Genomic DNA, 23,524 nt, shown 5'->3' on the forward strand with positions numbered 1-23,524 from the left:
CAAATTCAAAAAGGGCAAAAAAAACCTCCACAACCCTGAGCCAGCAACTGCCTCAGCAACCTCATGAAGGGGAGGGATCTGGACCACCAGATTTACACCCCATAGAGTGATGGAACAAGCATACAAAAGGGTCACCAACCCCAGCTCGTCCATCTTGACCAGACAGGGAAGGATTCACTATAACCCAAACACCCCCTGGGAGGAAGGCTCATAAGATCAAACCAGTCTCCTGACTGCAGAGCTGCAAGTTTTGCACCATCTACCATCTGCTGGAGACAGCGAAATACTGAGGAACTGCAGGTGGCACACATGATTATGTAGCAGTGTCAGTAAAAATTTCGGTCTCCATCTGATGGCAGGGATGCATAACCCCAGGAGTCTTGACTGATCTGGGTTCGTACAGGGAACATCCTGTTCCCGTTTCGTCGCTGTCTTAACATTTTCCTCACTGAACAATGTGCCACCCCCTGTCTCTATCCCCCCATCCTCCTTACCTTGCGGTGTGCATCACCCCTAGCCCCTATCCCCCCCAATCCTCCATACCTCGTGGTGTGCTTCACCCAGTGCCCCTCCCCTACCCTCCTTACCTCGTGATGTGCGTCATCCCATCTCTATCCTCCTTACCTCGTGGTGCGTGCTCTCTGTGCTGCTGCACTCTTCCCTCAGGTTCTCCTCGTCTGATCTCTCCAGGGTCTCTTGCTGCTTGTGTCCAGCACTAGCCATGATCACCCCTGCTTTGAGGTTCTGCGCCCCTCTTCTCATTGCAGCAAGGCTGCTAGCATCCTTTGAGGGTCTCCTGCCTGTCAGAGCGGCGACACCATCGCCTGCTGCAGCACAACTCCTGTACGGTTCCTCCGTGCACACCATGTCGCTCCCACCATCGTTTCTGGTGTACTCTGCACACAGATTCAGGATAGTTTCCAGGCGCTGCCGCTCCTAGCAACGCAGAGTGAAAGATAAGCACCACCAGCAGCCAGCCCACCCTTAGTGTGCACGTACCGGTGAAACCATCCAGGGACCCTCCCCCCTTAATCTCAGCGCTCTACAGGTGCCACATCCTACAAATATACCATATGCAGACCATCGTGAACATCAAGTGCTGAATACAAAGTTTGCTACACTGTGCTGCGCGCAAAGCCCCTCGTGCCACAGGCAGACCACCACACGTTACAAGCACCGCATACACAAGTGCTGGGCCTCATTCAGCAGCTGTGTATGTGGTGCTTGAACTGCACTGCAGAAACTTCTCTGCTCAAGCACTACAGTGCTAGTGCTTCAAAGCTCGGCTGGAGTTCTCAGCGTTTTTCGTGTTAACAGGCTGTGCATGCTTCCTTCTGCGCCAGGCCCACATCCACCTTTCAGTTCACAAGAGGCATCTGTCTGCGTGTTTTCCCTTTCTCTGCTGTGGCGATTCCCTGCGGCACAGGACTGGCAAAGAATATATGCAGCGCCTCTTCACGGAGGGAATACATCCCCAGTGCACAGGGCACCCCATGCCCGGACGTCGCCTCTAACAGATGGAACAGGGAAGGAGGGAGTACTCGGGGCACCACCTGTTCCAACCCAGCAGTAAATGAGCGACCCAACAATACCCCCCAGACACCACGACCTTTCACCCCTTCCACAGCAATTCTTGGTCTTTGTCATTCATATGCGAGGTGTGGCAGGGCTGGAAACACAGTACAACCAATTGAATGGTCTCCTTTCAGCACACTGAGAACTGTGGGGGAGGGGAGAAGCAAAGGGTCCACAGGAGGTGGGGAAACACAGGGCGCAAAACAGCCTTCACTAGGCCCACAGCAAGTGCTGTGAGATGTATACAAGAAAAGGAGGGCCCACACCGTACACTACCACGCCCCTCCCCCCACCCGCAGAAAACACTTGTGAGATGGCTATCAAACTGAAATGGACTAATATCTTTTGAGGACATAAAGAAATAGGAATTTCCTGTCTGCACTGTTACCCGCCCTCTCCCCATCTCTTGTCTCTGCTTCATGGCTCCTCCCCACCGCCGCTCCTCACCGATTCATTCACTTTTATTTCCATAATTATCTGCATTAGGACAGATCAATCACAGAGACACCTTTAAGAACATTTATCCCCTGCAGCCCCCATCCCATTCCAGATGTTACCGACTCAATATCTGGGCAGGGGCAGCACTGGGTAAATACAGATGTTATTGACTTTCTGTGCTGCAGGCCCCGTGCTTGTTACATATAACACTGACTCCCTATGCTAGGGACGGAGGCAACGCTAGTTACAGATGTTACTGACTCCCTGCACTGGGGATACAGATGTCATCAACTCCCTGCATTGGGGCAGTGCTAGGTACAGATGTCACCGACTCCCAGTGCCCCAGGACAGGAAGTATGGGGTACTCCCTGTTCTGGGGGCAGGGGTAATGCTGGGTCCAGATCTTGGTATCTAGGGTCTGATCTGACTGTGTGCTAATAGACATATGGCAATTAATGGTATTCTAATAAAAGAATTCCACAAATTGTTATTTCAGACACAAAGCCCAGCCTTTGGCAAGGGCCAAAGAAGTAAATGTATGGAGAATGGAAGAGAGATAAAAGGAGATAAGGTGAGAGAGGAAGGACAGAGAAAGCAGCGAAAAGGGCACAGAGACAGAAGGGGAAATACAAAATACAAAGGTATATCAGAGAGACATATTTCTCAAAGCTGACAGACAAAATAAAAAAAATAACAGACTTCCCACAAAAGAATGAACAGGTGAAACTGTTCCATCCTTAGGGAAAACCCAAAAAACAGCAGCAAAATGTGTTGTATCCTGCGCCACAAGATCAGAAACGTAACCTGACAGACAACACTGAACATTGCCAAAATGCTGGCATTGTCCTTTACATACTTAGAAAAATCAGAAACATGAGGGTAGAAAGACCATACAGCCTGTCTAGTCTGCCCATCCACACCAACTATTCAGATTTATAATCCCTACCACTCTCTCGGAGATCCTCTGTGTTTATCCCATGCTTTCTTGAATTCAGATACTGTCCTCATCTCCACGGGGAGGCTGTTCCATGCATCCACTACCCTCTCTGCAAAGAAATATTTCCTTAGATTACTCATAAATCTACTACCCCCCCCCCTTTCACCCTTTCCTTTGAAAGAGGCCGGCCTCCTGTGCATGGAAATCTTGGGAGGTACGTAAATGTCTCTCTCATATCTCCCCTTTCCTCCAGGGTGTGCATGTTTGGATCTTTAAGTCTGTCCCCATATGCTTCAGAATGGAGACCATCGAATATTTTAGTAGCCACCCCCTGGAGCGACTGCAACCGGTTTCTATCCTTGTGAAGATGCGGTCTCCAGCCCTCTAACACAGAGAACCGTGGGGGAGGGGAGGTCTCACCAAGGACTTACTGGGGCCATATCGCATCCCTTAATATTCTCACCATTCCTCTCCCTAGGCAGCCAAGCAGCTTTCCATCCGTTTGACCACTTTAAGTTCATCAGCTACCATCACCCTAGATCCCGCTCTTCACTCGTGCTTAGAAGAATTTCTTCTCCTGTGCTGTACCTCTCCCTTGGTTTTTGGCAGCCTAAATACATAACTCACAATTTTTTTTTAGCACTAAATCTTAGCTGACAGAGCCTGGACCATTCCTCAAGCTTCACTCGACCCCCTCCCCTCCGTGTTTTCCACACCTTCCTGGTTGTCTACCCTGTTGCAGATTTTGGTATCAGCAAAAAAAAGACAAACCTTTCCCGACAATCCTTCTGCAGTAACCATGAAAATGCAGAAAAGAACCGGTCCAAGGATCAGTCCCTGCGTGTCCTCAGAGTGAACTCCATTTGTCATTGCCCTTTGCCACCTCCCATTGGACCAGTTTCTAACAGTCACGTTACGGGCCAGCCCAATGTCGCCTCTGTGGAACCGTGTTCAAAGGCTTTACTGAAATTCAAGTGCACGACATCAGGCGCTTTCCTCTGATCCAACTCTCTGGTTGCCAAATCAAAAGAAATTGATCAGGTCTGTCTGAGAAGACCGACCTCTGGTAAAACCCTGCTGCCTCGAGTCCTGCGATCCACTGGCTTCATCTGACAAGATTTACCTCTGGTAAAACCCTGCTGCCTCGAGTCCTGCGATCCACTGGCTTCATCTGACAAGATTTACCTCTGGTAAAACCCTGCTGCCTCGAGTCCTGCGATCCACTGGCTTCATCTGACAAGATTTACCTCTGGTAAAACCCTGCTGCCTCGAGTCCTGCGATCCACTGGCTTCATCTGACAAGATTTACCTCTGGTAAAACCCTGCTGCCTCGAGTCCTGCGATCCACTGGCTTCATCTGACAAGATTTACCTCTGGTAAAACCCTGCTGCCTCGAGTCCTGCGATCCACTGGCTTCATCTGACAAGATTTACCTCTGGTAAAACCCTGCTGCCTCGAGTCCTGCGATCCACTGGCTTCATCTGACAAGATTTACCTCTGGTAAAACCCTGCTGCCTCGAGTCCTGCGATCCACTGGCTTCATCTGACAAGATTTACCTCTGGTAAAACCCTGCTGCCTCAAGTCCTGCAATCCCTTGGCTTCCAGAAACTGCACCATCCTCTGTTGTAGCAGCGATTCCATTCGTTTTCTCACCCCAGAGGTCCAGACTAACCGGCCTGTAGTTCCCACTTTTGTAAATAGGAATCGTAGCCACCTGGCTCCAGCCTTGTGGACCTATTCCCAGCGGAGCTGCCAGGCCTTCTCCAAGTTCCCTTAATGCCTTCAGCTGCATCCCACCTGGCTCCCAGGCTTTATCCACTTTAAGTTTAGTTAGCTCCTCACGAAACGCAGGATGAGGTTTTCCTCACTTCCACTCTTATTTATGGTCCTTCCACGGGGAACAGAAATAATGGTTAAGCAGTTTTGCTTTTTCCTCACCGGCCTCTACATATTCATCCCCTTTACCTTAAGAGTCTCAGAACGCAACGTTTGTACTTCCTTCCATCTCGTATTTGCTATTTCTTCTTCACTTTGCAATTCCTGACTACTTTTCCAACTTCTCTTAGCTTTCTGAGATATCGTTTTGCCTGTCCTCCCCTTCCTATGATCTCTTGTAGTTTATGAATGCTAAACCGTTTCCTTATCTTTCCGGCTGCTTCTTCAGAAAACCTTAGCAGTCCCTTTTTACTTTGTTTACTTCCTTAACAAAAAGGCTTGTTACCCTTATTTATTTATTTATTTATTTATTTCAAATTTTTATATACCGGCATTCGAGACAGCAGTCACATCATGCTGGTTCACATAAAACAGGGGTGCATAGTAAACATAACTATAACAATGGTGCTGAAAAGGCAGTTACATATAACAGGGTGATAAGAACTTGGCTGAGAAGGAAGAGAAAGGACAGGATTAATTCACACAGGTAAACGATAGAAGATATGGTTAATCAAGATATGGTTAATCAAGGTGTAGTTGGAGATTAGTTGACCATGTTGGTGTCTGGGAAAGCTTGTATGAATATCCAGGTCTTTAGTCTTTTTTTGAAGGTTGAGATGCATGGTTCTGTTCTGAGATTTGAGGGGATGGAGTTCCATAACGGTGGAATGGCTGTAGAGAAAGCCCGGTCTCTTAGTGTGCAGTGTCTGGTAGATTTGGACGGTGGTACCTGTAGCGATCCTTTGTATGCATCTCTTGTCGGTCTTGACGAATTGTGTAGTCGGAGAGGGATCTGTATGTCAATGGGAGCCAGTTGGTGGATGATTTTGTATGTGGTAAGAATGGCCTTGTATATTATTCTAAAGTGTATAGGTAGCCAATGGAGGCTCTTTAGAATGGGGGTTATGTGGTCCCTTCTCCTGGTATTTGTCAGAATTCGTGCAGCTGCATTTTGCACCATCTGAAGCGGTTTGGTGTATGAAGCGGGAAGGCCGAGTAGGATGGTGTTACAATAGTCTAATTTTGAAAAGATGATTGCTTGTAGAATAGTTCTGAAATCTTGGGCATGGAAAAGAGGTCTAATTCTTTTCAGGACTTCTTTTCAGGACTTCTTTTATAATAATATCTCCTGCTCTTCTACTCCCCCAGCTAACAATTCTGGAGGTACTCCTCCCATTTTAAGACCTGAATGACTGAGATCCCAGAGTAATAGCGCTTCCCCTCTCACTGCAATGTTCTGACCACCTTCCATTAACTCTCTGTCCATTTCTCCTGTCGGCAATGGAGATCTGGAAGTTACACCAATATAAACAGATCTTCCAGATCAACCCGCAGTGCCCCCTCTCCTTACCTCGCAGACCCTGTACTTCTATTGCTTTAATATTATGGGCTTTTTTTATATATTGCCACTCCTCCTCCGCTTCTTCTTCCTGATCCTTCCTGAATATAATTAGATCCCAGTCAGGGTTTCCCATGTACCACTACATCCAAGCCTGCCTCTTCTATGACCTCCTCTAGATGCGGGATTTTATTTCCCATGCTACGAGCATAAGTGTACAGAGCTTTCCCGATCCTGCCCCCTTTTCCCCCAAATAGTCCATCTCTCTTCAATTACAGATTCATCCATAGGTCCCCCCTCCCAACTTGTATTTAATGGAATCACTATCCCCATTTCCAAATCTGCAAAAAACTTAGGTATAACCATCAATTCAGACCTTTCATTAAAGCAACACATATCCACAATTACCAGAAATTCATTTTATAAGCTCCAACTCCTGAAACAACTTCACCCTCTACTTTTCTTTCACAATTTTCGGACTATACTTCAATCACTTATCTTTTCGGGGCTTGATTACTGTAATTCTCTTTATATAGGTCTCCCAGATAACACACTTCACTCACTTCAACTGATCCAAAATGCAGCAGCACGTATCTTAACAAACTCTTCCATAAAAAATCATATTACCCCGATACTTCAATCATTACACTGGCTACCAGTTAAATACAGAATACAATTCAAGATCCTGTCCATTATACACTCCCTCATTTACATTCCTAATTCTGTTACTTTATGCTCCATTCTCTGAATATACAAACCCGCTAGACATCTAAGATCACTGGACAAAAACCTTCTAGATATCCCATCACCACGACAGGCCCGTCTTGACATCACCAGAAAAAGAGCATTCTCAGTCATTGGACCAATCTTATGGAACGCACTACCAGACTCTTTAAGATCCATATCCAACTCTAAACATTTCAAAAAATCCTTAAAAACACACCTATTTCAATCTGCATTCCATATATCACACTCTAAATAACATAACCTCTTTTCTCTCATGCATGTAAATAAAATGGCACAACATTATTATATATTGATTTATCTTATGTAAACTAATTATTGTTTTAGATACTTTTTTATTTTTTATTGAGTATTTTTGTAATTTTATGCTTTTTATAATCTTACGTTTTTTAAGTTTAACCTTTACTTATGTTTGTTTTTTTATTTAGTTATGTAAACCGTTTTGATTAAACACTGTTTGTAAAGACGGTATACAAACACTTTTAAATAAATAAAATTTCCGCACAAGTGTTTCATGTTTCACTTACCTGAGGACTTTGTGATTTTAAATTTTACTGTTATTCCTATTCTAATTTTTCTTCTTTTATTTAACCACTAGGGGGTACTTTTCACACTCTTTGCACCGGGACAAAGACCGCGCATGCTTTCACTTTCAAACCTGCCGCAGGTATAAAATACGCAGACCCTTTCTTTATCCAAAATGCGATCATGCCCCCCCCCGCCATGAGTTACACATGCCCCTCAGGAACCCCCTCCCCTCCATGTGGATAAAGGTGCACACCCCCTTCAGCTGCGTGGAGGGAGGGCAATTTCCAGGCAGTTCATTAATTAGGGGGAAAAACCCTCTTTACCCACGCAAACCGCTTTGAAAAATGGACTTCCCCGTGCATCACTTTGGCAAACGCATGTGTAAATTGTCAGGGAATGCTTACCGGAGGAGAGGATGAGGGCAGACAGATGTGTCAGGGAAAAAGAAAAACACGGTAGAAGAGAAAAAAATGTGAGAAGGGTAGAAGGAGAGAAAGCAAAAGGGAAGAAGATAATAATGTGAGAGAGAAAAGAGGCAGAGAATAAGAAGGGAGAGGGGAAACAAGCGAGAGAGGTAGGGGAGAGGGATATGTAGGTGTGTGGAGAGAGGGGGTGGGGCAGAAGAGAGGACCCTGTTTGAGAGGGTGAAGAGGGACAGGCAGTAAGCACAGACCTCACAGGGCACTGTCACTCCCATCACTGTAAGCCCAAGCTGATCCTGGCTTTGTCTACTAAGACTAGGGGGGGTCCCAGGACTGCATGAGCCTAGGACAGGTAGCTGGGACAGCCCGTCGTCCTCTCCCAGATCACAGCACACCTTCGCCACGCATGCCTCCAGGAACAGGCAGCAGCAGGTGTTGCCCAGTCAGGCCCCAGGACCCTTACAGGAAACCCTGCAGAGATTTCTGCTCACACAGGAGACAGCTTAATGCTCTCTCTCTCTCTCACACACACACGTATACACACATTTGGTGCGTTTCTCTCAAATGCATAGGCAGCGTGTTCCGGTCTCTCACATACAAACTTGGCTGTTACCCTGTGTCTCCCTCACAAACCCCACTCGCTTCGTGTCCTTCTGTCTCTCACATACTCATATGCATCACCCTCTCATAACCTTGGCTCTCCTCCTGTCTATGTTTACACATGCAGTGTGTGTTTGCGTCTCTCTTACACTCTATTTGTGTCTCTCTCAGACTCACAAACACCCCAGCACTCAGCCTCCTCAATCAGGCTGCAGTCTGAGCTCTCCCAGGCATTACTAGACACACGAGTCAGGAGAGCGAGCACCAAGCGTGACACAGGCGCACCCCGGCAGTGCCCCCCCGATTTTTCCCGGAGCCAGAAGTGGGTTCTGAAAAAAGTCCTCTCCCCTCCCCCCACCTCAGTCATTTCTGTCTCATGTTTGTGAGCACGCACACGCACCCCCCCCCCTCTCGCTTCTGCGAGGATGCCACGCCTCAGGGAATCAGGGAGCGGCACTCAATGGGTTTGGGGTGGGGGAACGCTCCCGGCATCACTTTATACGGAGCAGAATCTGGCTCCTCAGCAAACTTTTATATAACGGGGGGAGAAGAAGAGAATTACAGAGACCGAGCCTGCAAATGCCTTCCTTGGCAGAGAGGACACGAAGCGATTCAGTAGTACACAGAATGGAACCCGAAAGCTCTTCATCCTCGATGGCCAAATACGTCCCTGCTCACTCAAAGCACGGCTGCGCTTACACCGACCCCTACCAGACTCTGTCCTAGGGCATAAACCCACCCACATCAAAGAGGAGGACACCGGATGTCACTGAAGCAGTCCATCTCGCTCTTCCTTCCTCTAAGGGACCATCTGCAATTGATCTTGCAAACCATTTTGAACCAAAAATAGAAACCATCCAGGAGACCCTTCCCATCCTCTCCTCCCTTCTCCATGCACCAAGAGGAACCTCCATTGGCCTTGTACCTTAGCCGCTCAACTAATCCCTAAAGGCAGCCAGCTGTATGAGTTTAGGACGACTTCCCCTTTGGAAGTAAAAAAAAAATAAACTCCTCCAGTGAATCAAGTTATCTCCATATCCACTTCACCCTACACCAGCCAAACACGTTGGAGAATTGAGTCAGCTATTGGCCCCCAGCTTCTCCAAAAGCAATGCCAGGCGAATCTCTCACTCAATCTCCAGTCTCCCTGTCTAAACTAATAGAAATCTGAGAGAAGCCAGCAAGTCTTCTGTGAAAAGGGAGTTTATTCTTGGCATCCATTAACAACCGGGGTTCCTCAGGGATCCTGTCTGTCCACCACACTATTTAACATTTATTTAAGACCAATGTGTGAACTATATTCAGGCCTAGATCTTTAATACTGCCTATATGCAGAGGATAGCACAATTCTTCTTTCCAGTTGGTCTTATTTATTTATTTTTTTTTATTATTTTTAACAGCTTTTAATATACCGGTGTTCGTGCAAGCACATCACGCCGGTTTACAATAAACTTGAGAAAGGAGGAAATTACAAAAAATAGATTATTTCCATCTATTTAAGTGCTGTGAAGAGATGTGGTGGAGATAGAAAATTATCAGATTGAGCAGATGTTTAACTTCTCCTTTTCCACGGAAAATCACATTTCAGGGAGTCTCAAACAAGTTTAGATATCTGGGGGTCACTTTGGGTGCTAAGCTTATTTTTAAATCACGATAAGTCAGTAGTACAAAGATCTTTTTTTCAAGTTGCGTGCCTTAAGAAAGCCGAAACCGTACCTTGGAGTATCTGATTTTAGAACTGTTGTTCAGGCTTTGATTATATCAAGGCTTGACTACTGCAATTTCATCTTTTTAGGTCCTACCCCCAATTAACAGTCAAGGCACACGTTAAAACCTTTCACCCTGGTAGAACCCTCCACACTTGATATTCCAAATCCACAAGGATTGTGTGGGATCTGCTTCTAGAGGTTCTGCAAAAGGAAATATATAGTAAAACATTTAGGAAACATGTCGAGTCTTATTTCAAGAAGCGTTTGGGCTGAATTAAGTATGGCAGCAACACTGACTTGTTTACAAAATCAGTGTCCTTATTTTGAGTACTCTATTGTTTGTAAGGATGTCCTATGCCGTATGTATGCAGGCCGTTTTATGTGAGCCCCTTAGGACCTTGGACGTGGCATATAAATATTTTTAAATATATAAAACAAATAAATAAAGTTGTTTACTTCTAACTCTTAGATTTCTTTGAGGAGACCCATATTCTTCACTCTCCCCAGTCGCGGCTCAGAGAAGACTATGGGACAGAACCTGTTCTGTTTGCCCTACTGGACAACATCTGCCTCCATGTGCTTACAAAAAATTGCTATAGATGGACTGGCTGCTTCCAGTCATACCTCAGCAGTACAGCTCAGCCCAGCCACAGGGCCAATAAGTGCTCCCCCTGCGGATTTTCTCAGGGTTCAGACCTCCAACCAATCTGCAACGTCATTTGGTTACATCTGGCCAATCATTTGGTTACATCTGGCCAATCTGCAACGTCATTGGGTCCTAGGAAACTGAATGTTATCTAATTGCTGACGATATCCAGCTATATATAAAAATAAAGGATGACCATTTTTCATCTTAGTGGCAGACTTAGTAGTAGTCCAATGGCTCAGCGATCACAAACGTAAACTCAGCCCATCCAAATCAGAGCTTCTTTGGATATCGGCCGTTGTTACCCCCATCCTCCACTTTGGAGAGCACCCTCCAGTCCTCAGACTCTTGACACAGTCTTGGGAGGTGTCCATCAACTCTCAACAGAAACCCACATCTCAGCCATGGTGAAGTCCACATTCGTCCACTTACTCCAGCTTCAATAAATTATGTACCTTCTTTGAAGAACACAATCTGGCCACCATCGCATACTCCCTGATCATCAACGGCATTGATTTAGTCCAATTCCCTATATCACAACACAGCCTCAAGCTCCTCCAGTTGTTGCAAAATACAGCAGCGAGGCTGTCTGCAGTTGGCCATACGAAGCCAATCCTGTATAAGCTCCACTGACTCCCGACTGAGAGCAATCTAAAATGTAAAGTACTTTGTATTATCTTCAGATGCTTGAACAAAACAGCACCAATATACTTTCCCCGAATCTTGCGCCCACGTACACCTCCAGCAAGGGAACTAGTGGTCCTCCCAACAGGCCCTTGTATCACCCCTTCACCTGCTACAGGAAGGCCAGGCTGCACAAGGCATCGAACATTTGTTTCACAAGACTTATGCAAGGAAACCTGTTACTCTTCCTTTCGTAAAATAATGAAAACCTGGTTATTCAGCCAAGCCTTCTCCTGGCCTCTGCATCTTCACCTATCTTACTGCTATAAATCCTCCCTGTACTCTGAAATTAATGTTCTCCATTGTGTATTGCTACCTATACAGTTTATACTTTTAATTCTCAAGTTTGTCTTTTCATGTTACCCTCCCCCCACATATGCATTGCAATTCATATCGTTCTTTGTAATCCTTTCCTAGGAAAAGGCAGAATATCACGTGGAAATAAATAAAAAAGTGTCTCTCGTTTCATGCCACTAGAGCAGGTCTCTCTTTCTGTGTAACTTACTCCCAGTGTCACCAAAGCCATCTTTCCTGCTGTGCCATTGCACCTCATGGATATTCATTGTTGGGAGGTGTTTCCACGTATTTGTGAGAGGATCTGATATTTTTCCTGCCCCCACCTGCTTTTGGTAACCACTGATGCAGCATGGAAGGACAGGCAGCTGCAGGGAGGCAAGCCCTATTACAGAGAATGGACGACTCCAAAGATAGAGGCACACAGCTTCTGTCCCTCAGCTGCCATAGTTATAACGGTCCAAGTGAACATCTAAATATAGAGAGTTACTGACCACAATGAGAGCCCTCCAGTAACAGGCACAACTCAGACTGTAATCAGCAGCAAAGGGTCTACAATTACAGGCCGAGACTAGCAAACCACAGGATTGGCTACAGAGAATGTTAGGAGAGGTAGGAGACATCCATGCACATATATATATATATATATATATCTGGTAATACAATAGAAATAGAAATGATTCTCCATAGACACAAACCTACACCAGACAACTGTTCACATTTCCCAAAAAGAAATACATCACAGGCATGCATACATATACCAGATAGATGCTTCCAAACTGCCCAGAGACCATACATGAAATGCACACACCATGTACACCCATCTCACCAAGATTCCCCCTCACCCCAAGCATATACCACGCACATTTAAATATGTATTTCAGGTAGCTAAAAGTGCTGGCTGTGGGGGCTGCTGTAGGAATGCTGGCTGTGGGGGCGAGTGGTAAGGCATGGCTTACCGAATCTGGCCAAGGGACCCAACATCCAATCAGGTGGCTCAGGATATCCACAGTGTTAGAGTAGCAGTCTGCAAACCAGGGAAGCCAGAATTCAAATCCCACTGCCACTTCTTGTGACCTTGGACAAGTCACTTCGCCCTCCGTTGCCTCCGATACTAACTTAGAATGTGAGCCCTTCGGGGACAGGGAAGTAGCTATAGTATCTGAATGTAATCTGCTTTAAAGTGTCTGAAAGGCAGAATATAAACCAAATAAATAGATAAGATACATTTGCATAAACTGGAAATTCAGTATATGCAAATTTACCTCAAATATATTCATTGCGGATATCTGAAAACTCAACTGGCTGTGAGATCTACAGAACACAGAAACTCTGACAGGCCAACGAAGAAATCTGGGCATTAAAACACTGTGTATTTGGATTTCAGCATACAGTTTTAATGCCCAGTTTAAATATTTTTTAAACTCCCAATGCAGCCAGCTAATGCTCTACTAATGCATTGGGAGTTTAAAAAAAGTAATAAAATATAACAAATAAGCACTGTAGACTGCAAAATGAGCATTCAGCACAGGCTAAACACTCATTTTAACTCAGGAAAAGGTGGGGGCACCACTGAGATCACAGCAACTAACCGTGGCCGTGATTAGCTGCCCACGCCACTTAGCCGGACACATTCAAACTTATCTGACTAAGTGGTAGTGGACGCCAGATAAATATAGACATATCCGGTTAAGGGTTTCTGACATCCTTTTCATGCCAGTGCAGTAGTGCTGCAAACTTAACTTCAGTTCTGACCTGGGGTTAGGTTTCCAGCACTAGGAAAACCGTAGCTATTCCAGTGCACCGCTCTGCATTGGGAGGGAATAACTAATAACTAATGCCCTCGTTTGCATAGGATTTGCATGCGAGGGCACTAAGAGCCACACACACAGTTTTACCTGCACGTTTTCTGCAGGTTAATCGCCTTGCTGCATCGGCAGTAAGAATTACCTGCGGAAAATGCCTTCACAACTGCGGATAAAGCTATGCGTTCTGCCTTTCTGTATCAGCCCATATGGGAGGGGGTGGGGTAGGAACACTGGCTGCTGGGAGGGGGGGGGGGGTTCTTCCTGTAGGGGATGTTTGGTGGAGGAGCACTGGCCGCAGGGATTGAGGGGCTGCTGGCTGCAGAGAATGCTGGGGGGGGGGGGGGGGGGAGCGCTGGCTGCGAGGAAGTTCGGTTCGTTTCATGAGAAGAATCGAATGGAGTCAGATCCCGATGGGGCCTATTTATCAGGGTACCTCCCAGCAGGATGATTCCTGGCTAGAATCTAGTGCTCCTCTCGCTGTTGATTCCTCTCCTTTGCTTCTTGCCTTGTCCTCTTTTCACTCTCGTCCCCTAGCCAAGATCTGCTCTGGGCCGGTATTTCATCGGCTGGAAGCAGCGATGACAGCACGAACTTACGGTAAAAGCCCTGCTCCAAAAGTGCAGTTCCAGCTTGGACCGCCAACTGTTCCTGTGACATCAGCGGCTAACAGACAAGAGACCTCATTGTATGTCATAACTGGAGATATCTCCCAATCACGTCAATAAGGTTGTGACATCTTCTGCAGGACTAACAAAAATGCTGTTGCCGTACATTAAGCTTCTGAGACCACGCATTTGAGGAGGGGGCCTGTGGTCTTGAAATCTCAAGTACTTCTACCTTTATTTTTTTTGTTGGTCCTTTAAAAGGTATCACAGACTAAAGAGACTCCAGTTTTTGCTAGGACCAAAAGGGTTACTAGCAGTGCACTAAAATAGAAAGAATGAAACCAAATCTTGCTATGGTTACCCAGCAGGTGGAAGAGAATGACGAGGCACCATTTTCTAATCCAAGCACATTGATTACTGGTGGAGAGTACAGGCAAAGAAACACAGCAAAACCTAAAAGACCAAGATTAGGGTGGAGTTGCTCACTAATGCGGGGCATCCTTAAGGGTCTGCACTCTCATGCACCAGCACAGAGCCCTGCTAGTAACACACTCCCATCATGCACCTCCTCAGTTCCTCATGTGATAATCTCACACGAGCACTCACCAGCCTCTTCCCCCATGCAACCTCCTTCCCTTTACCCCCAACAAAAACTCTCGCTAGCCTCCTTCCTTGCCGCATCCGATGTCACTCTCCAGCCTAACTCCCTCAGATGATGATCTTGTTCACCAACCTTCTCCCTGCCTTTGGCCCCCGCATGACCTCACTCACCAACTTCCCTCCTATTCTTCCCGCAGGTCCACCTCACTCATCAGCTTCCTTCCCCTCCCTTCCTCTCACCTCAATTGACGACTTCACTCACCAGACCTCCCTCCCTCACACTGTGACCACACTCACCAGCCGTTCCATCTCTTGCTCCCTCAGGCGCTCCTCCCTCTGCCGCTGGTGATACTGCAGTAGGTCTTCCTCGTTGTCACTTATTTCTGTGATGCTGTTCTTGCGCTCTCTGACCGGGAGCCGGATGTCTGCAGACATTTTCCTCTGCATCCTAGGGCTTTGCCGAGGCGAAGGCATAGTCAGCGAGGAAAGGCTGTATGCTGGTGTCAGGGTAGTGCCGTAGCTCAGCTTCCGATGGGACGGCAGTTCAATGCCCTGGAGAGTTGGTGAGGGGCTTCTATCCCTAATGTGTGTCCCACCTGAGCTACTGCTGAAGAAGTCGTCTTGCCTCTCTGGCGAGGACACCTTCCTTCTCATCCGAGGGCTCTCAGGCATATCCCTAATTAACTTTGCCTGCTGTGAAAGACATTCTTGAGACGTCCTTATGTGAGGGGAGCTAGGCCGAGGAGAAAGAGTAGTCAAGGGAACATTCCTACGGGGCATGGAGGGGCTCAGTGGTGGGAGCTCCCTCATACTCTCAATGTTTCTCCTGCCCATCCTTGGGCTCTCAGGAGGCTGCAGTGATCGATTTGCTTGGTTCACATGAACAAAGCCAGAAGTCTCTGCCGGCTGGAAGACTCTGACCTGGCCGGTTCCTGGTCTGGAAGGGCTTGAAGTCGCCTGCTTCTCTAAATTAGTCTCCCTGGGTTCCCTGAAGGGGCTCGGCGGTCTGTCTTGGAGAGAAGACAATTTTGATCTACTAGCAGATGGCGAGTGGAACTTGGGTGCAAGCCTTGGGCTGCCAGGGACTCTCTGGCCTTGGGTATTTGCAAAATCATTTTCATTTATAGACACAGTGGGCACAGGTGGGCTCTGATGATTCAGCCTTGGGCTCTCAGCACCTTTCCGAGCCTCAGAAAGTCCAGAAGCAACAGAGCTGTCAGTGTGAACATTTTTCCTGGACAACGTGGGGCTTGGAGGAGTTTCCTGCTTGGCTCGCCTCTGCATAGTTGGACTTTCCATCAGTCTCTTCTGACCGGTGGCCAGGGTGATGTTTTTCACATCTGTACTCATTGAACTATACGGAGGAGTTACCCTCTGCAGTGAAGGCTGCATAGTATGGCTGTAGCTAGAAGACCTAACGGGCACCATAGGGGGCAAGGCAGGCCCTTGCTCCTGGCTGCTTGGAGAATGGCTGGTGCAGCTCCCACTACTTGCTGCAGAGGGGGATGACAGTGGAGAAAAAGCAGGAGAAGCGTTGTCATAACTGGAGCCCACGGACATAGCCCCCGGGCTCATGGGAGGAGACAGATAGTGCCCACTGCCATTCACCATGGGAGATAGTGGAGACTGGGCCATGGCTGACACCTTCTTCCCCGAGGAGGACAAATCCTCTATCACCAGTGAGTCCATGATGTCTTGGAGGTCCTTTTCAATGGAGCTAACCAAGGAGCTGTGAGCGACCTGAGCCCTCTCTGGATGAACTCGGGACACATCATTCAGAGAAAGCTGGTGATTTCCGTTCACCAAACTCTGGGATTCTGCAAGAAGAAATACAATTTTAAAAATAACTCACAAAACAAAGCGCCTACGCGTCCCCTCACCTCTGAAGTCTAATAATGCCTTGGCTCCAAAACACTAGTTTTCAAAATTTCACCCTTGGGCTCAGAATGGGAGATGTGGGATCCGTAGTCCCAATTGCCCTTCAAATCCCAGAACTGAAAGGATAGAAGCACACTCGGGAAAATGGTAAGCTTAGCACAAGTGTGAAACTTGGGAGCCGTAACACTAGTTTTGTTTATTGATATTCTTGATTAGCCACCATTCCATTTGGCATCGAACCATTTTCCAAAATTAACAGCTTAAATTACAAATCAATGCAATAAACTACAATTGATAAAAAAAAAAATACTAAAAACACAATTCCCTGAATACATCAATCTAGGAAAGAAAGGCTTCAGCCTTAGCTGCTGATCATTCATGCACCATTCAATCAGCTTTAAAAATAAAACCAGGGCACTGAGAAGCCTCAGCAAGGGGACATAGAAAAGTAAAGGATCTGTTCTTCAGTGCTCCAGACACATCTTTCCCCCAGCAAAGGCTCCCCTGTCACTGTCTGGAATGATTAACGTCTTGAGAAAGCTGGGCTTAGGGGAATGGGGAAAGGCTTAAGAATTCATAGCCTTGTGGTTTGATTGGGGGTTTTGATTGTCTTTCATACCATAAATTAAATTTTTGAAATGAGAGCCTTTAACCTTTTCCTGTTAGCTATATACAGTAGCTATAAGGCTCCTCTGACTTAGGTCCCGACCTCTGCCACACATCCCATTAACAACCCCACTATCAAAACCTAACACATAGCCAAACTACAACGACACATCCCTGCTACTGAAGCCAAGTATATCAATGCAACACCATTAACATTAATCAAATCAGCATAACCTTTTCATTAACCCAATCTTACCATCCCAAATCACATAAAAATCAACCCCACCATCAAATCCAAATGCATGATCATAGCCCTACCATAAAATCAACTGCTTCAACACAAATCCATCATCAAAACCCCATCATATTACCACATTCCCATCATCAAACTCAAATGCACCAATGCAGCCCTGCTATCAAATCAGTCCTACTACTAACACCCCAACTGTATCAACATTACCTCACCTTCAAAACCCAACCACATCATGACAGTCCTGCCATCCGGCCTCAAAATCCAAACCTATCGCATAAAAAGAGCCCAAACATGATCCCTAGAAAAGCTATTTAGAAGCTTCAACTTTGTATGGAAAACAAACCTGCTAGAACAGTTAAGTCCGTGATATGCAGAGAGAGAGAGAGAGAGAGAGAGATGAGGTAGGATTGAGTGTATCAAACTTGCAATGGCATTAAAAGCTTGTCAATTGAAAACAACGGCGCAATGATTTGTTTTCCAGGAGATTAAGCAATGGGTACAAGTAAAGAAGTGAGACCTGGACAAACAAAGCTTAGCTTTACTCCCTCCAGTCCTCAAGCCAGTTTCTGGACTTTACACTAAGAGGTCAATATTCAAAGCCCTTTAGATGGACAACTCACAAGCCCTTGCTGGAGTTTGCCACTGTTCTGACTCTGCCCCCTAGTGGTTAAAGCTAAGTCAGAGCAAGGGGTTGAGAGATGGCCCAGTGGCTGTGCTGTGCATTGCCATGTGAAGGAACTCGAGTTTGAAGCCCGGGTCGATGTCTTCCACTCCCCCAGCCAGCTAAGGATGCCGCAGGGGCGGCATTCACCGCCCCTGGAGGGAAGGAAGTCCCTGTCATCGCACAATGGGCGACACCTAGTGGCCAGATTTAGGGTCCATGACTGCAGGGGTTTTGTGGGGAGCCCTGGTGCATGGCCCCCAGCTGAGAGCTGCCACTGAGAGGAATAAAAAACAAAAAACAGGGGGAAAACCCTCGGGTAGTTGCAAATGAAGGCGACAGGATCCCAAGACAGGTTCCAACTGAGCTGGAAGCCCAAAAGGTAAAAACAAACCCCCAAAGAATAAGAATTTGGCCTTAAAGTTACCTGGGTTTGCTCAGCAATGGCCTAGACTCTGGCGAGTTGGGAGCTGGATGTCCCAGTATTCAGGATCTTTAACCTTCTTACCAGCTAGGACATGGGAGCCCAGAAGAGCTGACACAATGCAACTACTGGAGGCAGATAAGAACCATGAGGCCCATCTAATCTACGCAGTTTGCTTTCTTTTGCAACGTCAGAGGCTCCAGTTAATCTCCGACTTTCTTTTGACTTCTTTGCAACTAAGGATCCTCCGCGCTTACCCCGCGCGTTCTGGGTCCACCACCTCCAGGGAGCGGCTGCTTCATGCATCCATCACCCTTTCCGTGACGAAATAATTTCCCAGGCTACTTCTAAGCCTATCCCTTTCTGCCTTTTATTGTGATCTCTTGTTCTAGAGCTTCCTTTTCATTGAAAAAGGCTGGCCTCTTCTACCTTATTTATGCTTTTGAGGCATATTCCCCTGCCTCTCTCCTCTTGGGTAGGCAGATTTAGGTCCTCAACTCTCATTTCATACAGGTTCTAGTACAGACTCTGCACCATATACCCCAAATCAGCTCTTCCCATCTATGCACAGCCCAGCTGTATCACACAAGGATAGCCAGAGATATCTGTCAGATGTCGTTAAAGTTCACATGGAGTGTGCTGCAAGGAAAGGTCTGGGGAGGAGAGAGAGAGAGCGAAGTCAGCTAGATAAGATAAGATGCACTTAAGATTCCTTATTACCACAATCAAACAGTAGCCAGCAGCCCCCAGCCTTCTCATAATGGCTAGTCCTATGACCTTATCACTGGGCTTTACTGGAAATGCACCACAGATCGCATCAACCCATCAGCGCCGCGCAGATCTTCCCTGAGGGGGGGCTCTCCGTGCTTCAGGATAAAGAAGATCGGAATCACTCAGGCCTCCCTCCAAATACACAGGGAATAAACGATCTGCCATTTGCACAAACTAATCCAAACCCATGCTAGCAATCTGACCTCTTTCTCATTGTCATCAGAAAGAGTTAAGTCGAGTAGCTTTCACTTCTGGCACCTGCAAAAGACTCCACACTAAGACACTTTATGGAAGGGACAGACTTCTGAAGAGGAAAACGGATGGGACTCAAGTGTCTGGGACATCTGGCTCCTAATAGGAAGGAATGAGTCAGCGACGAGGTATGGACATGGAAATGCTCCTATGGTGACAGCTGCTTGGGGAAATTATACTACAACCTACAGACCGATAACACAACATGGCCCCTATTCAGCAGGGAGCCACAGGGGAGGTTATTATCAGTAAGCGGCCATCTTTCCCTCCCCTCGCTGTAGTTAACACTCTATTGAATGCACTTTTTCAGAGAACTAAAGCAGATGTTTTCTGCATTACCAAGGGGAGAATGGTTACAAAACCGCTCCTTCTGACATCACCCTCTGTCCACACAAGGCACCACACTACAGTATCCAGCAGGGCGAGCTGTGCCAAGGCAGTATCACGGTGAAATTCACATCCTCCACCACTGCCCGTGGGCTTTAAGGAACAGCTCAGCTAGCCCAATCTATTTCAAGGTGAACTGCACAGAGAATGCTTTGGGTCCTACACTGTAAATGTTGGACAGCGTTTTCTCCTGAATGTGCTTTCTCATTTCCGGTAAAACGTCGGTGAGCAGGGATGGGAACGTGGCGAGGAGAAGTAAATGACTGCATTACTTGCTGTGAGGTTGTAAGCTGCTCCAGAGTTCTTCCCTGCCCCCGGAATCATACTCTTCATCCACTGGGCTTCGGCTGGGTGATTGAATCGGAAGAAGGTGCTCTGCCCCAGGCAAATCATACACCCTGCAAGAACGGGCACAGGAAAGATCAGTTAGAACTCGGCGCATCATTCAGATTATTTTACTGGCAGTCTCCTATAGGATCCTGAGAACCAGGTCCACTGTCTGTCAGTGATATTCAGCACCTCCTGCATGGTGACAGAAGGCAGGAAAGGTGGCAACAGGGCTGCCAGGCTCAGTCAGCGGTGCAAAGCACCTCCTGTCACTCCAGACTGCAAATGCTCTCTTAAAAGAAGTCAACTCATGTTCAGGTGATGGCTGTCCCTGATGCACTCTGATCAGCTGTCGGGGTGGAATGCTGCTGGGATACAAATGCGTAGCAAAGCAAGGAATGCAGCGAAGGTGGCATATGAACATAATTCCTGTATCTACATGCAGCCATGTCATTCCCCTACCCACCACCGTCAGCCAGCTCATTTCTAAGTGCCCTGGGGGAAAGGGGGTGGAGATAAGAGGGGGGTAGGAAGAAGATGGGCAGAAGCATGCGAATCCTGCCCCAGATCTGTGGCATTGCACTACTCCTGCATGTCAGCCCCCTCCACCAGATCTGCCGGTCTCTCTTCCCTCCACCAGGAAATCATTGTGGTAAATGGGTTCCTGGAGGGAGAATGTGAGCGTGTTTAGGGAGACAAAGGCACAGTTTGGCTGCTACCCACAGCTGTCAAAGACCAGCTGGTGGACTGAACCGGTAGGGCACAAAGTGGGGTGGTGGATCATGAAGCATGCGTGGGAGTTTTATTTCGTTGCTTGTAATTATAAAGGAGAAGTGGGTCTGGCTGGAGCTGGTGCAGGATTTCCTGGTTGGACTCTACGATCATGGTGCTCAGTCTGAATTGGACACAGTAATGTGGCATCACAGAAATCGAGGTTTGGGGATTCAGAGCCTGGGTCTGTGGAAACCCTGGAACCTCCTTACTGCCCCCCCCCCCCTCCAGGAATATTAGGAAGAACCCTGCACTGTGATAATGAATGTCTGCAATTATTTAAATAGTGAATGGCAAATAAATCCTAGGAAAAAAAAAACTTCAAGTCAATCCCTACTCTGTCCAGCAGATCGAATCCTAATTTAAGAGAGGGAGAGTTGAAAGAAGAGTGCCGGGGACAGGAGAAGTAGGAAACTATCCAGGGGCAGTAACAGGTGTGTGTGAAAGAGAAGAGAGCTGTTCAGAGGGAAAAGGGCAAGCTGAGAAGAGAGTGCTGGGAAAACTCTGATGGAATCACTTCCTTAGCTCCTTTAGTGGCTATTGAGATGAGGAAATTGCTTGAACAAGCAGGCTACCTGAAGCTATGACAACCCAGGCTGCAAACAAGCACAGTCTGAACAGAGAGTCAAGTCAAGGAAGAAGAGACTGGACACAAAGAGGTCCATATTCAGTCACTGTCTGGATAACTTTATCCGGCTAACTTTAGGACAGCTGTTTGGTACAACCAGACTTACAGGCCGATACCGAAAATTGCGCAGGAGAGCCGGCGAGTGCCTGCTCTCCCGACGCACGCACAGGTCACTCTTCTGGGCGCGTGATTCAGAAAGCCCAGGTATGTAAATTAGGGCCTGCAGTAAAAGGAGGTGCTGGGGACACTAGTGCGTCCCTAGCACCTCCTTTTTGACAGAAGCGGCGGCTGTCAGCGGGTTTGACAGCCGACACTCAATTTTACCGGCGTCGGTTGTCGAACCCGCTGACAGCCACGGGTTCGGAAAACAGACGCTGGCAAAATTGAGCATTTGTCTTCCAACCCTCGGGCCACGGAAAGATTTTTGATTTTTTTTTTTTTAATTTTGGGGCCTCAGACTTAATATCGCCATGATATTAAGTCGGAGGGTGTACACTTTCCCGGTGCCGGCCAAAATTAATGCCAGCCTTTGGCAGGCGTTACTTTCTGTATCGCGCGGGAATAACTAATAGGCCCAGCAACATGCATTTGCGGGCGCTATTAGTTTCGGGGGGATTGGCAGCGCATTTTTGACACGCTATTACCCCTTACTATATAAGGGGTAAAAATAGCGCGTCGAAAATGCCCGGTCAAACGCGGGCTAACATTGCGCTCCGTCAGAGCGCACTTTACTGTATCGGCCTGATAGCCAGATAAGTTATCCAGCTGACTGGATATTGGAGATAGCTAGATAACTTATCTGGCTAGCGTAAAATCCTCCCTGAAATGCCCCCACATTATCCAGCTAGGTGGATAAGTTATCCAGCTAACTTCCTCTGAAAATGGACTTCACAGGAACTAAAACCAGCCCCAATCCTCACTGTGAAGCTTCTTCTTAAATGCTGACAATCTGTTCCTGCAGGGTTATGATTTCACCAAGGGGCCGATGCAATAAAGCGTGCCAGCCTAGCGCACAGGTTTACATGCGGTTGGGCATGCAAGACTAGCACCCGAAGCAGTAAAATTAGCACATCCAAAATGTGCGCCCTAACAAACGCAAACCTGATAGCGCTCAACACGTGCAAACTCCATGCAGGTGAGGATATTAGCTATTGCTGCTCGATGCAGGAAAGTGCTGGGCATCCAATGCACACTTTTTAACGCAGGGTATTTAAGTCCAGCCCCAGAGGTGGAGTAAAGTCAACTTGCAGTCAAGGGCTCATGAGAAACACTACAAAATAGGGTCCTCTGTATTGCAATAAATGTGTCCTCCTCCTCAGTATTATCCCGGCTTTTGAATTTACTGCTTGTGGTGGGGAACATAAATATATATGGATTGGCTCAAAAAGCAGCACACATTTCTTATGCACGCACAATTTAAACGCCCGTAGCAATGGGCACCTGATATAGTAAACCACAGCGTATGAAATCAGTACCTCAGCAAAACAGCCAAAGAAAGCGCGATCAAAACAGATGCTCGTATTGAGCGCCCGTTGCAATTGTGGGCACCCAATGCAATAACCTCTTTTGAGCGGCAGAGACGCACATTCTCCTGTAGCGCGGCCTTTTTTTTTTTAAGCTGCCTCATTTACATATTGCATCGGGGTGCACAGCGACGTGGCTGCACGCACATTAGGAAAATGGGCGCACAATACGAGCGCC

At 47.1% G+C, this 23,524-nt stretch overlaps 1 protein-coding gene across 19 annotated transcripts in view; it reads right to left on the minus strand.

Annotated features, from left to right (window-relative positions):
* The window catches only part of PHLDB1 (pleckstrin homology like domain family B member 1), a 103,893-nt gene that overhangs the window by 54,995 nt on the left and 25,374 nt on the right, over nt 1-23,524 (minus strand). For 18 of the 19 annotated variants that reach the window (XM_029574265.1, XM_029574269.1, XM_029574268.1 and 15 more), the window contains 3 exons: nt 20,370-20,495; nt 15,163-16,682; nt 625-936 (listed from right to left, as the gene is read on the minus strand). In XM_029574265.1, the coding sequence (XP_029430125.1) occupies nt 625-936; nt 15,163-16,682; nt 20,370-20,495 (1,958 nt within the window). The remainder of the gene's footprint in view (nt 1-624; nt 937-15,162; nt 16,683-20,369; nt 20,496-23,524) is intronic. The other variant, XM_029574276.1, reaches the window with a different exon arrangement.

Source organism: Rhinatrema bivittatum, chromosome 12 (genome assembly GCF_901001135.1).
Source record: "Rhinatrema bivittatum chromosome 12, aRhiBiv1.1, whole genome shotgun sequence".
Lineage (NCBI taxonomy): Eukaryota > Metazoa > Chordata > Amphibia > Gymnophiona > Rhinatrematidae > Rhinatrema > Rhinatrema bivittatum.